At 53.9% G+C, this 15,675-nt stretch overlaps 2 protein-coding genes across 3 annotated transcripts; both read left to right on the forward strand.

Moving 5' to 3' along the window:
• The first annotated feature begins 443 nt into the window (after positions 1 to 443).
• On the forward strand, positions 444 to 5,489 carry UNC119B (unc-119 lipid binding chaperone B). The gene is made up of 5 exons (XM_035340337.1): positions 444 to 705; positions 1,147 to 1,260; positions 1,776 to 1,887; positions 2,006 to 2,178; positions 3,086 to 5,489. The coding sequence occupies exons 1-5, from the start codon at positions 495 to 497 to the stop codon at positions 3,196 to 3,198; spliced, it is 723 nt and encodes a 240-aa protein (XP_035196228.1). The 5' UTR covers positions 444 to 494; the 3' UTR covers positions 3,199 to 5,489.
• Positions 5,490 to 7,265: 1,776 nt separating this feature from the next.
• ACADS (acyl-CoA dehydrogenase short chain) lies at positions 7,266 to 14,354 on the forward strand. Of its 2 annotated transcripts, XM_035341062.1 has the most exons (10): positions 7,266 to 7,342; positions 7,615 to 7,757; positions 9,487 to 9,636; positions 9,858 to 9,969; positions 10,348 to 10,499; positions 10,769 to 10,939; positions 11,814 to 11,951; positions 12,220 to 12,315; positions 12,520 to 12,576; positions 12,963 to 14,354. In XM_035341062.1, exons 1-10 carry the CDS (start codon positions 7,285 to 7,287, stop codon positions 13,113 to 13,115), a joined length of 1,230 nt encoding a protein of 409 aa, XP_035196953.1. In that variant the 5' UTR covers positions 7,266 to 7,284; the 3' UTR covers positions 13,116 to 14,354. The 2 variants fall into 2 exon arrangements, with proteins under 2 accessions (XP_035196953.1, XP_035196954.1); XM_035341063.1 differs by lacking the exons at positions 7,266 to 7,342; positions 7,615 to 7,757 and adding an exon at positions 9,095 to 9,119.
• The last annotated feature ends 1,321 nt before the right edge of the window (positions 14,355 to 15,675 follow it).

Raw genomic sequence — 15,675 nt, forward strand, 5'->3', positions numbered from 1 at the left:
CCTGTGCCAGGGAAACGGGGCCATGCTGCCTGCTCGATGGCTTTATCTTCCAAATTGGTTGGGTTTACTTCCCCAGATAATTTTTATTTCCCTGGATAATTCCAGGCTTTTCCATGAGGCATGCCCCAGTGCCATCCAGTTGCTGTGCTCAGCCCCGGGATGGAGGGGCTCCCGCCACGGGGCAGACACCCCCAGCCGGGTCGTACCGTGCTGAGGCCGCCCAGCGGGGGGGGACCGGGGCTGGGGAACCGAGACCGGGGCCGGTCCGTGCATAGGGGGGGGACACGGGGACGAACGGCGGCGAGGCGGAGAACACACCGCCCCGCCCCGCTCGGGCTCCCCTTCGGGCCGCGCACGCGGCGGCTCCTGCTTAGCTTCACACCCCCTTCGGCGTTGCTAGGCAGCACCCGCGCCCTCTGACCCGCGCAGCGCCGCCCGCCGCTCCCATAGCTACCGCGGCCGGCGGCGGCCATCTTGGCGGCGGCGGCGGGGCGATGAGCGGCTCCAAGGCCAGGGCGGCGGCGGCGGCGGGGCCGGAGAAGAAGCCGCCGCCGGGCACCGGGGGAGCCCTCAGCCGCCTGCGGGGCCGCCGAGGCTCGGGGGACGCGGCGCCGCGGCCGGGGACGCCGTGGACCGAATCCGAACTGCTGGCGCTGGAGACCGTCCGGCCCGAGCACGTCCTGGGGCTGTGCCGGGTGACGGAGAGTGAGTGGGGCTGAGGGGCTGTGGGGGGCTGTGGGCTGTGGGCTGTGAGGGGCAGCACCGTGGGGCCACCTTCGTGCTGTTCCGTGCCCCTCAGGCTCGGTGCCGCAGCCGTCTGGGGACCAGGGGTGCCGGGGCTGCATTGCCCGCTCCTGCCCGCGGCTCTCTTACAACTTTCAGAAAGTTTTTTTTTTTTTTTTTTTTTTTTTTTCTTGGTTTTGTTCTGCCTTTCTGTCCGGATTCCTTTCTTGCTCTGCTCCCTGGCACCTAGTGAGCTTTTGTTTCTTTCTTCTAGCCTCAATTTTGTCCTGCTTGCATGAAGCTTCTGAAAAAACGATTTGCAGTGTGTACCTTAAAGGGCGAGTTAAAAAAAATCAAACAAAAACTTTGGTAGCTGCTCGGAGATCATTTGAAATGCTACTATGTGTTTTCTTTTTCTTCTAGATTATTTATGCAAACCCGAGGACAACATTTACAACATCGACTTCACCAGGTTCAAGATCCGGGACCTCGAGACTGGAACAGTGCTGTTTGAAATTGCGAAGCCTTCTGCTTCAGGTGTGTTATCCTAACATTGCAAAGAGGCTGGAGGGACTCAGGGAAGTGAGAAGCTGCAGTGCAGGGCTCATGCTAATCAGAGAGGTCTTTCAGTATCCCTGGTGACTAAATTCCTTTCCTTTACCTCAACACTGAGTTTTCCTCCGCTTTGAAATTTCCTAGTTTTGTCATAAAAATGTGACTATAGTGTGATGGGGGAAATATTATCAGCTGCGAATCTTCCCTTGTTGGCTGGCCAGGGCACAGAGTTTCTTACACGTGTTTTGGCAATTACAAGGGGGGATATCCTGTGAGATTGCGGGCGGTTTTAGCTCCGGAACCACCAAGGCTGAGCCAGCTGTCTTATCAGATCTTCTCTGTAGTTCTTAGTGCTAGTGCGAGTCTCAGACCGTTTCTTAAATACCTTCATGTTCAATGCCTAAGTAATAGCAGGGCTGTCCTGATATTCCTGCTAGCCGGTATTACTTCACATGTATGCTGTTGGCGGAGTTACTCTGAGCTGGTGCGTTTTCTAGAGCAAGACGATGAGGATGAAGATGACAACAGTGAACTTGACGCTAGTGCGGGCCGCTTCGTTCGTTACCAGTTCACCCCAGCGTTTCTTCGTCTTCGGACCGTCGGTGCAACGTGAGTAAGAATTCATAAAAAGAGGGAAGAATGAGATGTTTATGTCAAAGGCTCTGTTCTTAGTAGGAAGAGAGGAAGGTTGTCTTAGCAGGTTTTTTTTCCTACTTTTGGCTTACAGAGTGGAATTTACAGTGGGAGAAAAGCCAGTGTCAAACTTTCGAATGATTGAAAGGCATTACTTCCGAGATCGCTTGCTGAAGAACTTTGACTTTGATTTTGGCTTCTGCATCCCCAGTAGCAGGAACACATGCGAACACATCTATGAATTCCCTCAGCTCTCAGAAGATCTTAGTAAGTACCTCCTTTCCCCTATTGAGTTGTTTTGTTTGTGTATGCATGTGCTCATTTTTTCCCTCTCATTTTCTCTGCTTGTGCAAAGAGTTGTGACTGGGATGAAGGGACAGGAGTAGGTAGATACACGTTCCTCGTTTAGGCTGTTTTTATCCTGAGTCATGCATTTGTGCTGCAAATTCTCCAGCTTTGGAACAAAAGCCTAAGACAACCTGTACTGTCAAGTCGCAGGCTGGAGGAACTGCTCAGTTACAGGGCTTTTGTGCCTAATGCCTAACAGAGTGGTCCAGAAGGTAAGAAAACCCTGACAAAGGCTTCTCCCAGTAGTCACACATCTGTTTTCTGCACTTGCTTGTTACGGCTTGAGCCTCCAGCTTTGGAACAGAACTGGCTTTTCTCTGAGAGGTGTGTTCTTGAACCGCCCAAGATCTCTGCAAATACACATTGTGCAGGGTATGTTTGACCTCAGGGGGTGGATAGAGCAGGGGCGTGTGGCGTGGGCCCTTCTGTGGCTGCCTGGCTGTGGGAGGAGGCGCAGTGTTTGCACCTCGTCTGTGTACACGTGGGGGGGTGCAGCCACTCGCTTATTTTTGCGGATTGCAGCCTCTCTGCCTACAGACAATGACTGCTGCTTGCTTTAGCGGTGGCTCTGACTGTTTCCATGTCTTGTGAGAGGTGACTCCACCCCTGTTTGTTTGCTTTTGGCAGTGCTTGTCCTGTGAATAGGAAGGGCAGGCCGGAGCCTTTGAAGCGTGCCCAGCAGAGTGGTTTGCTTCTCTTACTTGGGTAGGGCAGAGCATCAGCCTGGTAAATCCAGCAGAGTGGCAGAGCCCTTTTTATCCTGACTTCGTGCTGCGTACTGGAGTGTGGCAGGCTGTTGAATGTAATTGAGCTTTCTCTTTCACAGTCCGTCTGATGGTTGAAAATCCATACGAGACCCGCTCAGACAGCTTTTACTTTGTGGACAACAAGTTGATAATGCACAACAAGGCCGATTACGCATACAATGGAGGACAGTAATCGTGTGTGTCCGTGGACGCCGTGCTGCCGTTACCATTCCACGTGTCCGGGACCGGACTGGAGTTGTCTCATGCAACAAGGCTTCTTGTCAAACCTTTTTTCCTTGCGTGAGGCTGAACACACGAAGCAAAGAAGACAGCTCCCAAAAGTAAAGGAACTCTCCCTGCAACGCTTCACTATCCACCACTCTTAACATATCCAGCCTCTGTCGTTCTCCATTTCTGGATACCTTCTGGTACCCTGGTTAGGTTATGGATCAGAGGCACTGTTAGAAAACTATTGCTGTTACAGTTTTTATAGCTTAGGTTGCACTTTTAGTGCTTCTGATGTTTCACCTATTGGGTGACTACCCTCTTTCAAGAGGTCAGATTATTCGGGTAAGCTATTTCTTAGCAGGACAATTTGCCCCCTTCGGGTAGCCACTGACACCTGAAGAGCAGATCTCTTCTTCGCTTGGATAGATCGTCTCTTCCGTGCATAGTGGTTTAGTTTGTAGCATGGCTGAGGTTGCTTTTTAGGGTGCATCCCAATATTCTCCAGTGGGAAAGATAAAATAAGAGACTAATTCAGCTTCTGAGTGATGCAGGAATCCTCCTTCTGTCTCCAGGGGACTGAGCAGCCCCCTGGGAATGGCTCGATCTGTATTTTACCAGAGATATCACTAGGGAGAAGAGATGGGGGGAAAAAAGAGGCTTTATCCAGTTTGGTCTTTGAGTCAGTCTGATGGCATTTCTGTCTGAGCTTTTGCAAGCAAAGTGCTGAATTTTGGAGCTCAAGGGCCAACCTTAGAGCTGAATTTAATCTCGGTATATTTATCATTTCTCTTGCTTCCCCTTGTGTAGGTTTTTTGGCTCTTTTTACAGAATGTATTGGTTTGGGACCAATGGCATGTTGTCAGTCTAGCTGGGGTGCAGGGGAGGTGTTGGTTTAGTGGGGCTTAGAGAAGACAGGGAGAATGGGGAAAATCACTTGAAAAACACTTAGGAAGCAACGCTTCCTAGGCTTCAATCTCTGGATACTTTTAAACCTTCTAAAGCTGAATGTCGGAGGTGCTGGAAGGAGGGATGGTGCTGTTACCATTTGCCTGGTTTCAGCTGAGGTACCAGCAGCTAAAAACCCCAGGTCAAATCATTCAGTGTTACGGAGGGGTTTCTTAATGACCAAAACGTGAGAATTGATATTCTCTTTTTAATTGTCGGAGTTCCCATCACTGCTTTGCGTACTTGGCTGCTTATGATTTTAGGAAGTCTCCTGCTGAGTTAGTGACTGCCAGACCAGAGGGTGTCCACAGCAGCGTTTGGGATCTGGCGATAGGACGTTGCGCCGTGCGCTGGGAAGAGCAGAGCTCTGCCTTCCCAGCAGCTGTGCTGGTGCCCAGCTCCTGACCATGCAGAGCCTCAGCGAGCAGAACCCTTCTCTGCTTGTTTTCTGCTTCAAGTCTGGCGGTTCTGCTGGGCCGGTCAGCCCTGCCTGCTGTGCGGGGGAGTTAAGTTGTGTCTGGGCTACAGACACTTGCTGGTATTAGTTCCACTTGTTCCCTGAGACAGCTGAAACCTAACCCCTTGGCAGATACAGTCCGTTACCTGTTGTGTTAAGGCCGATTCAGCGTAGGTTGGGTGTCAGCAGGCTTAACTGGGGTGGACATCACAGCCTGTCCGTGCGTACACAGCAGTAGGAAGCCGCTGCCTTTACCTCACAGATTAACGATGGGAGCCTTGGCGCAGAGGATCAGCGAGCAGCAGCGTAAGCAGTGAGAGGATGTGGGGTGGCAGTCACGAAAGAATCTCCAGCTCTTGGGAAGGATTTTTAATTACAATTAACCACAACAAATGACCTGTTCTGGGTGGAGCATTAATCATGAGCAACCACAACCAATGTCTTGAGAATGTGGAGGGGCAAGGGCTGCGTGGTTGGAAGACGAGGAACAGTTCTGCTGCCATCGCTCCCCTCCAGCATCTCCAAAGGCACCGAGGGGATCGTGGTGAGTTATTTCAGGGTTAGTAAAGGTGGAGCTTGAGGTGCCTCCTGCAGCAGTTGTCTGGGCAGCCTCACGCCATGCTGTTGAGATGGGAAACTTTTGTTCTGCTGGAAGAATGTTTACTCGTGACAAGGCAGAACTGCCCCGAGGTGTGCTTTCCAGCTTTCCACCCCGAAGCATTCTGAGCTGCTCAGGTAGGGTCAGAGGAGGCCGCTAGCAGTTCCCAGGCCGTTTTAGCATATTGAGCTGAATTTTTATGTAGTATAAATCCAGGTGCCTTTAAATGTTCCTTTTATCTCGTTTTCTGTATGAAGCAAACTGCTTTTCTTATGGATGTGACGTTTCCCGTCTGTTTTCCGTGTCACTCAGTAAAGATACTTGGAGGAAGACAGACCTGAGCGAGCAGCGGCAATTCCTGCCCGGCGCATGCCGCCCTGGGCGGGCTGCGGGCGGCCAGCAGGCAGCTCTGCGGGGCCGGGAGCGTCTGCAGGGCCGTGGCTGCCACCTAGCCGCTGCCTTGCGGAGCGCCACTGAGCACCCTGCCGAGCCTAAATACGGCGTGGGTGCCTTGAGGAAGCTGATTCCTGTCTTAAGCAGTCATTACCTCAGCCAGTCGTGATAAGAAAAAAGCAGCGAGGCCGCGGCTTTCCCACTGGTGAATGTATCATCTGCTCAGCAATAAGGAAAGGAAAACGGGAGGAAAACCAGGAGGCTTGCAGGCAGCGCCGGCATCCCTCCATTTCTAGATGGATGTTTGCTTTGCCACATCAGAAGGTCTTTGCCCAAAAAGCATGCTGCAGAAATAAGGCCCTACATGAGGGCAACCCAGCACTGAAAAAGGTGATTGTAATCCAGAAGGTCAGGGACTTCTGAACTCATCCCTGGGGCGGGGGTGATGTCTTTGGTAAAGTCATCCAGCAGCGCGTCTTCCCTCGGTTCTGTGCACTGATGCTGTAACGATGGAGCAAAGCTGCTCACGCCAGTGAGCTAGGGAGGAATTCCGGAGGGATCTCACCCTTGTCAGGTGAAGGTCCCAGCCGGGCACTGACAGTGAGGGAGCTGCTTTAATGCCAGGTGGAGTTTGAGCAAGAGAACAGGTACCTGCACGGGCAGCTTCTCAGGTCGCTTGTGCCATGTTGGAGGAAGAGGGCTGGGATCATGCTGTGCTCCGCTCTAACAAAGGGACCAAGCCCACACACCCTAAATCTTTCCAGTGTTTGTCCTCTTAGGACCAGGACCTCTTTTACCTCTTTTTCACACTTCTGAGGTGAGTGCTTTGGACTCATGCCAGCGAACTTTCTGGACAGCTGTTTTGGGACTGACTGAGGAATACACGTCGCACCTCGTGAAGGAAGGCGGCCCTTGTCACGGGCTGGGCACTGCCGTCCTTGTCCCCTGCTTTCGGTAGGAATGGTCTTCCTCTGCGTGCTTTCCTTAGGATTTTCACGGCTTCTCGCTGCAGAGAAGCACGGACAGCAGCCTGCCCTCTGGTGCTCGAGGACGTTTACCTGCTTGCCTGAGGGTTTGGGAAGAATAAAGTGGTTACGAGCTAGAAACGGATGCGGGAAGTGGTGGCGGCGAAGCAGTAAGGTCCAGCTGCGGTGAGCCCTCGGCTCCGTGTCTCGTTACCTCCCCCTGGGCTGTTGGCGGTCCCCGTGCCGTGTCAGGCGAGCTGCGCCTCCTGCTACCCCAGCGTGGCCCTGCGGCGGTGCGAGCGCTGCCCTCCAGCGCTGCCGGCCCGTCCCGTTCGGAGGCACAGCCCCGGGCCGCTGCCCGCCCGTCCTGCCCCTCTTTGTGCCGCGGAGAGAAGCGCCCAGCAGCGCTGTGTGCCCTGTGCCCCTCGGTGCCGTTACTGCGCGCGGGACTCGCGGCGCGGCCGGGGGGCTCCGGCCCTGCCCCGGCCCGGCCCGGTGCCGCTCCCCGCCCCCTCCCCGCCCCCTCCCCGTTCTCCACGGGCGCTGGGCGGGGTTGGGAGGGGGCGGAGCCAGGCAGTGGGCGGGACCGGGCGGCTCTGGGGGCGGGGCCAAGCGGCTCTGGGGCGGGGCCTTTCGAGAAGTAGACCCCGCCCTCGGTATCTGGCGCATGCGCGGTGCGCGCTGCCCTGAGGCATGGCGGCGGCCATGGCTGCGGCCCTGTCCCTGTCCCTGTCCCGCGGCGCGCCCCGGGGTGAGGGCGCGGGGCCGGGGGGGCGGGGAGGGGGCTCGGGGGGCGCGGCCGGGCGGGAGCGGGAAACGGGACTGCAGGGGGGCGGGGCCCCGGTGCCCTTCAAGGCCTTGGGGGGGGGGGGGATCGGGCCCTGCAGCGCCGCCTGAGGCCGGGCCGGGCAGGGCCGGTGTCACCCCGGTGCCGGTGTCACCCCGGCGGGCCGGGGCAGCGCGGGGCGCCTGACGCCGCCTGACGCCTTGCCCCGCTGCCAGCGCTGCCCTGGGTCCGGCTGCGGCGGCTGCACACGGTGTACCAGAGCGTGGAGCTGCCCGAGACGCACCTGATGCTGCGCCAGACGTGCCGCGACTTCGCCGAGAAGGAGCTGATGCCGCTGGCGGCCCAGCTGGACAAGGAGCACCGCTTCCCTGCAGAGCAGGTGCGTGGCGGGCGCCTCCCCCCGCGGGGCCGCCTGGCCTGGAGCAGAACCCACGCGGGCGTTCTAACACGAGTACCGCCGCCTTCTCTGGCGCTCGGCACGCAGAGATGTTCCTGGGCTTCTCTGGCATAGAACATCCCCTGCAGCGCGTCCTTCATAGCGGGAAACGCTCCTCGAGCTCTGGCATAGCGGCACTGAGGCTTAGACCAGCCTCTGGGAGAGCTCTCCCAGTGCAGAGGTCGTCATGCACGCAGGGTTCTCTGAGCTCCTGAGCTTTGCCCATGTTTCTCTGGCTCTAGTGCTATCAAAATTTTCTGTGCTCGTAGTGACTTCCCTGGGGGCTGTAATACAGCTGACTCCTCAAGCTGTTGAAACACTTTTATTTTATTGCATGTATGTAGCCATAAGTGGTTTGTAGTGAGGAGCCCTAGAACTGAGCACATCCTGGTGGTGAAGAGAAAAGGTCAGGAGGCAGATGTTGGTCGTCCCTAGGGCTGTGAAGAAATGGAGGTGCTGCTCTGACTGTGACTTGTGCAAATCAGCGCTGCAAGTCTGTGCCGTGGTGAGCAGACTGATGCACCTATTTCATTGTGGTGAAACATTAAGCCCAAGAAAAATAAAGTTACCTCATTAGCCAAAAGGCTCCAAGCAAGCAGTGTCAGAGGCAGGCAAGTTTTGTTACATTCCTTTTATTGTATTCCTTCTATTACATTCCTCCTTCCTGTTCAGGAGTAAGGAAGGTATCCAGGAAAGTCATACCTGTTCTAAGGAAGAAACAACTTCCATCTTACTTCACTGGTCGTACCCAGGATTTTTACATTTGATGGTGAACATTTTCGCATGAATGCGTAGGGGAAAATTCAGATTGTAAACAAAATTTATTAAGATAAAGCAACAGGTGTAGAACTAGCTCCTGTCCCTCATTCATCCTCTGGACTTGAAGTGAAGGATGAGTGTTTTGGGTGTCTGTACAGGACGAAAAACATTTAAAAAATCACAGGTTGTATTAAAGCAAGCAGAGCCTGGTAATACACTAACTTCTGCAACAGCAAAAGATTGAGCTAAGTTTGTTATATTGTATTTTAAATATAAAAACAGAGGACAGCTTGTTTTTTCTCTTGTATATTGCTAGGTATTAATAAGAGAGGTAGAGTGAGACAGTGCTCTGAATTAAGCCAGGGGTCCAGCTGAGGAAGGTGGGGTTGGAACACTTTGGAATGTGACCAGCAATTAACTTCTCAGGACAGCAAGACCTGGCTATAATGGGAATGAAAAACTGCCTTGCGAAGCGTTCTGTGGGTCATTCATTCTGTAAAATTCTTTCCTTGTGCAGTCCTAGGCTGAAGCACAGCAGACTCGAAGGTAAAGTTCTGACAATTTTTATCAGCTAGATTTCCCATGCAGGGCTTCCAACTGACAGGGGTAGTGTGAGGGGAAAACGGCGGTGGGAGGCTGAGAAAATTCTGGTGAGGGTGTGGCTGCCTGTCTCACCTTCAGGGGGCTCCCTCCTTTGAGCAGGAGCTCATCCTGGCCAGCAGCGACCGTGTACAGCTCTTGTCAGTCACTGGGGACACCCACCAGTTTGCTCAGCCACATTCCCATTTCACCAGGAGCTAGCCATCATCCCTGTGTGTAGCCCTGCCACGAGCTGTCCTTATCACCGTGTGTCTGCATGATGTGTTTGCTGGGACGCCGGTGGAGCAGAGAGCCTTACTTACTCCCCGTGCAGGTGAAGAAGATGGGTGGCTTGGGGCTGCTGGCGATGGACGTGCCGGAGGAGTACAAAGGCGCAGGCCTCGACTACCTGGCCTATTCCATCGCGGTGGAGGAGATCAGCAGGGGCTGCGCGTCCACGGGCGTCATTGTCAGCGTCAACAACGTAAGTGCCTCGGGGCTGCGTCGGAGGGACAGGCCCGGAACCGAGCCCAGCACCAGGGTGGTGGTAGGAGACGGGTGCATGGGAGAAACGGGAGAAACAGGAGAAACGGGAGCTGTTCCCGTGGTGGGTTCTGGTATGCTGGGGAGCACTGAGCTATTTGGGGGTATATTTGGTTTGTTCATACCTTCAGCAGGCACTAACGCAGCTCTCCGTTCTCAAAGTCTCTGTATTTAGGGCCAATACTCAAGTTTGGTACTGAGGAACAGAAGCACAAGTGGATCGCTCCCTTCACCAGCGGGGATAAAATCGGATGCTTTGCTCTTAGTGAGCCAGGTGATGTGACTGTTCCCACCCCGTTGCACAGGACGCAGGGTAACCTTCTGTAGTCGGGTTTAGAACGGACTTTAGGTCTGTCGAACTGTAACAGTTTGCAGTCAGCTGGTTACAGCACTTGCATTTCAATGAAATCTCAGCACCCAAGGCACATGAGGCACCACACAGTCCGAGGTACGCATAGCACCACACGATCTGTGCTGAAAACTCATCCCTTCTGTGCCAGCAGAGCCCTGGAGATGGCAGCATCTCAGCCATGCTGACCTTTCCCCTTCCTAGGTGGAGCCACTGTGGGAGGGATGGTGGCGACGGTGGTGCCACAAGCTGACAGCTCGGCTGCTGCTGATTGCCTGAGTGTTTCTGTGCTGCTTTGCTCAGGAAATGGCAGCGACGCGGGAGCGGCAGCCACAGTGGCACGCCTGGATGGTGACGAGTGGGTCCTGAATGGCACCAAGGCCTGGATCACCAACGCCTGGGACGCCTCGGCCGCCGTGGTGTTTGCTACTACAGATAAATCCCTGAAGCACAAGGTGTGTTCTGCGAGTCGGTTGGGAAAAGGGCTGGGAGTAAAGGAAGTGACGGGAGCACCGCTCTGAAGGGGTTCTGGGACCCTGTAGGGTATTTCGAGCTGTGCAGGCGTTGCACGGAGTGGGGCTAATGTGTGCGGGTGTTGATGTTCTTCCTCGGCCCTCCCCTTTCTGGTCGCACAGCTCCTGTGAAAAACATCTGCATGAAGCCTGCTGGCACCCAGGTAGGTGTGAAGTCGTCACCATTCCTAAGGGTCTGGCTCCTGTTGCAGGGCATTAGCGCGTTCCTCGTTCCCATGCCAACCCCAGGGCTGTCGCTGGGGAAGAAGGAAGACAAGCTGGGCATCCGCGCCTCTTCCACGGCCAACCTGATCTTCGAGGACTGTCGGATACCCAAGGGCAACCTGCTGGGACAGCTGGGAATGGGCTTCAAAATCGCCATGGTAAGAGGTGGCTCAGCACTGCAGCTGTGGCTGTGTCACGCAGTAGTTCCCCAGCTGGCCATTTCCAAATCCCTTTTCAGACTTAGGATAATGATGATGAGAGCTCCCAGTGTGAGCTGCAGCATTAGGCACAGCCCCTTCTGGGCAGCACGTGAGACTTTGTTCACAGAGCTCGGTGAATTTACCACAGAGCCTTGACGGTGCTTTTTCCATAGCCCCAGTGTGGCAGTTCTCTGGTTGAGGAATGATGCTGAGGCACGGTGTGAGCAGGGTGTGTTCAGTTTAGTTTTTCTCATCTTCCCATGTTCTACCCTCCCATTTGGTACCCATAGATTAAGGGAAAACCTTGCATTTTCCCTAAATATTTTGGCCAAGGAGAGCTGTCCTGAGTGCATAGGGCATGCCCTGGATCATCTCTAAAGGTGGATGAAGTCAGAGACAGGGCGCATGCACGTGTCTGTGTCTCTGTGTCTGTGTGTGTCTGTGGCTCTGTATCTGCCCGTGTGTGTCTGTGTACTAATGATGGGGATAAAGAGGCAAACTTACCAGCTTTTTCCCCCTCCCCCCCCTTTTTTCCCATTTAAAGCAAAACCAGCTGCACAGTGACCGGGGCTCTAGCTGAAGGGTTTGTTCCAGCCCTTTCCAGCGCCGCTGCTCCTTGTTTTGCTCCCCAGCCCCTGCCAAGCCCCCCGACAGTGGAAGGCAGCAATGTGACATTTCTCTGCTTTCCTTCTTGTACTGGGAATATGCTAAAGCAAGGAGGTCTCTGATGAGAGGCTACTAAGGCGACAGCAGCTTCCCACCAAGAGTGGGAATATGGGTTATGGGTTTAATCGGTGATTACCTGATTTAACCCATATTTTGTCTTTCTCAGCAAACGCTGGATGGAGGAAGGATCGGCATCGCCTCGCAGGCGCTGGGAATAGCGCAGGCAGCCCTGGACTGCGCTGTGGATTACGCTGAGAAGAGGATGGCGTTTGGGTCGCCCATCACCAAGCTGCAGGCCATCCAGGTACGAGCAAGCCTGCCCTGTCAGGTGCACACACTGCTGGGGTTGGCAGAAAAATGCACGTGGGCACTTGGACTTGCTCCAGGGGCACAGTACACTCTGTACTGACTGGGGTAAGCGAGGTAACTGTTTATGTTTTCAACCAGTTAGACTGTTAAGTGGAGGCGCTCCTTTTCTAGCAGTATTGGCCTCAGAGGTGGGACACTTTGGTGTATGGGCTCGTGCCGGCAGAGGCAGCCACCTCGTCCAAAGGCAGTGTTTGTTGTTGCAGTTTAAGCTAGCAGACATGGCTGTGGCCTTGGAGGGGGCGCGCTTGCTGACCTGGAGAGCTGCGATGCTGAAGGACAACGGGAAGCCCTTCACGAAGGTATTGCCACCCTTCCGTTTGTCTAGCCCTGACAGCTCTGGGCACAGGCTGGAGGCAAGAAACCCGTGTGATGTACAGCAGCGCTGCGCTCAGCTCGTGCCCAGCCAATGCTGCTGGTGTTTAACCACCAGCAGGTGGGTTAAATGTGCAAATGGGGTGTTTTTGTGATCGCTGCATCCTCAGTGATGTTTTCTTTCCCCAAAGGAAGCAGCAATGGCCAAGCTGGCGGCATCAGAGGCTGCAACAAACATCGCTCATCAGGTAACTACACAGCGTGCTGGAAGCTGCGCTGCGGTCCTTCCCCACCTCACACAACAAACTGGGGAAAGTTCCTAGGGCAAGTGGGGGAGTGGAATTTAATCTTTGCTAGAATGTGTCTAAAAATTCAAAACAAAACATAAAAAACCAACTGCGTTGACCATGGAAGAACTCACAACTACCCCTGAAGTAGTTCATTTGCTGCCTGGGATGTCAGTGTTGCTGTTACAACCAGCTTGGTTGTAACCCTGTTTACTTGGCAATTGTCATTGCCCCACGTGCCCCCTCTAGGTATGTGCGCACTAGGATTAGCTCTTTTTATGGTGACTGCTGAGACCAAAGTCCTGGGACTGACCTGCTGCCTTTGTAACCTGCTACCTTCATTTCAGGCCATCCAGATCTTGGGTGGGATGGGTTATGTGACAGAGATGCCAGCAGAACGTCACTACCGAGATGCTCGTATCACCGAGATCTACGAGGGGACCAGTGAGATCCAAAGGCTGGTGATAGCAGGTCAGCTGCTGAAGGCTTACCGGGGCTGAAGAACCTCAGAGCACCGCAGTGCCCCAAAGTGCCTCCTAGCGGCGCACAACAGTGATCCAGTCTTGGCCCTCCTGAACGAGGACAATGATGGACGTTTTCCTCACCAGTGATTAACTGCCCTACGTGTTAAAGTGTGCTGATTCTTCTTTGGACAAAGTATGGTGCATGGACGGCCCTGTCTAGGTTTGTAAGCAATGGGCTGAGCGCAGGAGGGAGGAGGCACCCTGTGTGTGTAGGCGAGCACAGGCCTTTTCCTAGCAGAGCGGTTTCTGTGGTAGCACAGCGACTGACTTTGCTGTTCAGTGAAGTCAGCTGCGCTCCTTGTGAACTTGCCTGCTGCTTCCTTTGCGAGGCTTTGCCACGAGTGGTATGTGATACCCAGTGCCAAGGTTCAAGGCGCTGGGACGTGCCTCCTGTGCTGTCCCAGTATGCAGGGTACGCTGCCTTGGCTGCTGGACTAAGGAATTTCAGGTGTGGGCTGCTCTGGGGGGGCTCCCTGTGCAGTGCAGGCCATACCAAGAAGTGCAGCAGCAGCAGCGTGCTGCTCCCCACGTCCAGCAGGAGTGGTGCTAGAGGGGAGGCCACAGGTACTGCCTACACACAAAGGGCTCTGACACAGGCTGTGATGCTGCGTGTGCGGATGGAAAAACAAAGGTAAGGAAAACAAAAACCCATCTTGCGCAGCACCGCCCCCGCCCTGTTTGCTCAGCACCTTATGGATGCAGCTGTAAAAGCAACGTATAGAAAAGCTGCAATGGCTGAGACATATTTACAAGAAACAGAATAAATGTCCCCCAGACTGCTTTTATTACACAAACGATGATCTAACAGGAAAGAAAGTGCACAAAGTGGCAGTAACAGCCTTTAGTCTGTAACGTATTTTGGGCAACAACTAGGAAATGCACAGGTGATACAGAAAACCTTACCAGGAAGCTTTTGCAGTAGCACATATCCTCCACCACTTATCTTTGGCAAAAAAAAAAAAAAACAACTTAGACGATGAAACAGCCAAACAAGAAGCTCTAAACTCAGGAAAAGAGGGCCAGGATTAAGACTCCAACCTGTGTGGCCCACAGCCTTGTCCAAACACCGCGTACACGAGATGTAAATGGTTATTTTCCTGTGGTGGCATTTGTGTAATTTGTGTGGCAAATTAAAAGAAAATGCCAAAAACCAGCAAGATTGTATTACAAAAAAGAGAACAGAGAAGACAAATAAAACCTGACTTTTTTAAAGGACCACCACTCCCCACTTTGTTTTTTAGTTCAAATGTGTTCCAGTCCCAAGAGATCGATGCGTAAACCACCCTGTCCTTCGCACACCAGTCACACCACGGAGCTGCAGAGGGTGTCTGCCAGTGCCCGTAACACAAATACCTCTGCAGGGCACTAGAGGGCAATGGCATGTAGGGGCAAAGCTGCACATTTCTCCTTGCTTGTCTCACAGATGCAACAATTACCAGAAACTCAGCCAGGCAGTGATTTCACCTGTGTTGTAAATCATGAAAGGCTTCTAGGCATGACACTCCTCTGGCTTGCTTTCTACCTGTATCACTGGAAGGCTTGTTTGCACGGCTATGGAGGAGCAAGTGAGATTATTTTACACAAGACTTTTTCTCCTCAGCTGCAGCAAGTGCTGCAGGCCTGGGTGCTGCAAGAAAGGGAGGACTTGGGACCGCACCATTACTGTTCCATGCTCAACTTCTCTGACCTCTCACACCGAGGTCCAGCTGCAGCCCCAGTGAACCAGAACAGTTGCTCCTGGGGCACACCTGGTGCTGTTGTCCCTCTCTTCATCTAGCTGCTTCTCTCAGATCTGCTTTACCACACCTTCCTTGCTTTCAGCCTGCGCCTCTTCCTCACGCCCCCTCACTCACCCCCGTTAAATAGCTGCTGCTTCTCTTCGGAGCAGAGCGGAAGTGCCCCGCACACTCCCACTGGCTGACCCAAGGGGGAGGCCAGCTGTGACCATCTCAGCCAACAGCACGCCGCTAAAAACTACGACCTGCACGCACCAGAATCCCGTGTGGCCCTTCTGCAGAGAACGCAGGGGCAGCATCAAGTAATTGCCTGCTCCCGGGGAGCCCTGCTGCTGCACCTGTGACCACAGCCCACCTTCGGGAGCTCCTGGCGAGCGCGCTGCGTGCCTTGTTAACAAGCTGCCTGCTGGCTCTGACCTCAGCACGACAGCTGACCTAGCGAACATATTAACTGAGGCTACCAGCTGCATAGTTGACGCCAATTTGCTGAGTGCTGCACCTCTGCCATAGCCTGTAATCAAATTACATCGCACATCATCGAATTACAGCGAGGGTGCAGCTGGTCAAAAATCACTGGTCTAGGTACAGCGTGACAATCGGATTCAGGAGCCTAGGAATGTGTTCGGAGCCTCTTACAGAGCTCCCTTTTGCTATTACCTAAACAAACAAACACCAAAACAACATGCTGCAAGGGTGCAAAGCCTTTCAAACAAAAGCTTCTCCAAGACACAGCTTCAGACAGGGATCCGCAACCTGTCTCAGAACGCTTCTCGGCACTGTTTTGGGTAACACAGCACAGT

This window comes from Oxyura jamaicensis, chromosome 15 (assembly GCF_011077185.1).
Source record: "Oxyura jamaicensis isolate SHBP4307 breed ruddy duck chromosome 15, BPBGC_Ojam_1.0, whole genome shotgun sequence".
NCBI lineage: Eukaryota > Metazoa > Chordata > Aves > Anseriformes > Anatidae > Oxyura > Oxyura jamaicensis.

What these genes read in the sequence shown, in the direction of transcription:
- UNC119B (XM_035340337.1), top strand. Translation starts at nt 495, where the DNA reads ATGAGCGGCTCCAAGGCCAGGGCGGCGGCGGCGGCGGGGCCGGAGAAG. An exon ending in GCTGTGCCGGGTGACGGAGA is followed by an intron (nt 706 to 1,146) that starts GTGAGTGGGGCT and finishes TTTTTCTTCTAG; the next exon opens with ATTATTTATGCAAACCCGAG. An exon ending in TGCGAAGCCTTCTGCTTCAG is followed by an intron (nt 1,261 to 1,775) that starts GTGTGTTATCCT and finishes TGCGTTTTCTAG; the next exon opens with AGCAAGACGATGAGGATGAA.
- ACADS (XM_035341062.1), top strand. Translation starts at nt 7,285, where the DNA reads ATGGCGGCGGCCATGGCTGCGGCCCTGTCCCTGTCCCTGTCCCGCGGC. An exon ending in CCAAGCTGCAGGCCATCCAG is followed by an intron (nt 11,952 to 12,219) that starts GTACGAGCAAGC and finishes TTGTTGTTGCAG; the next exon opens with TTTAAGCTAGCAGACATGGC. An exon ending in CAACAAACATCGCTCATCAG is followed by an intron (nt 12,577 to 12,962) that starts GTAACTACACAG and finishes CCTTCATTTCAG; the next exon opens with GCCATCCAGATCTTGGGTGG.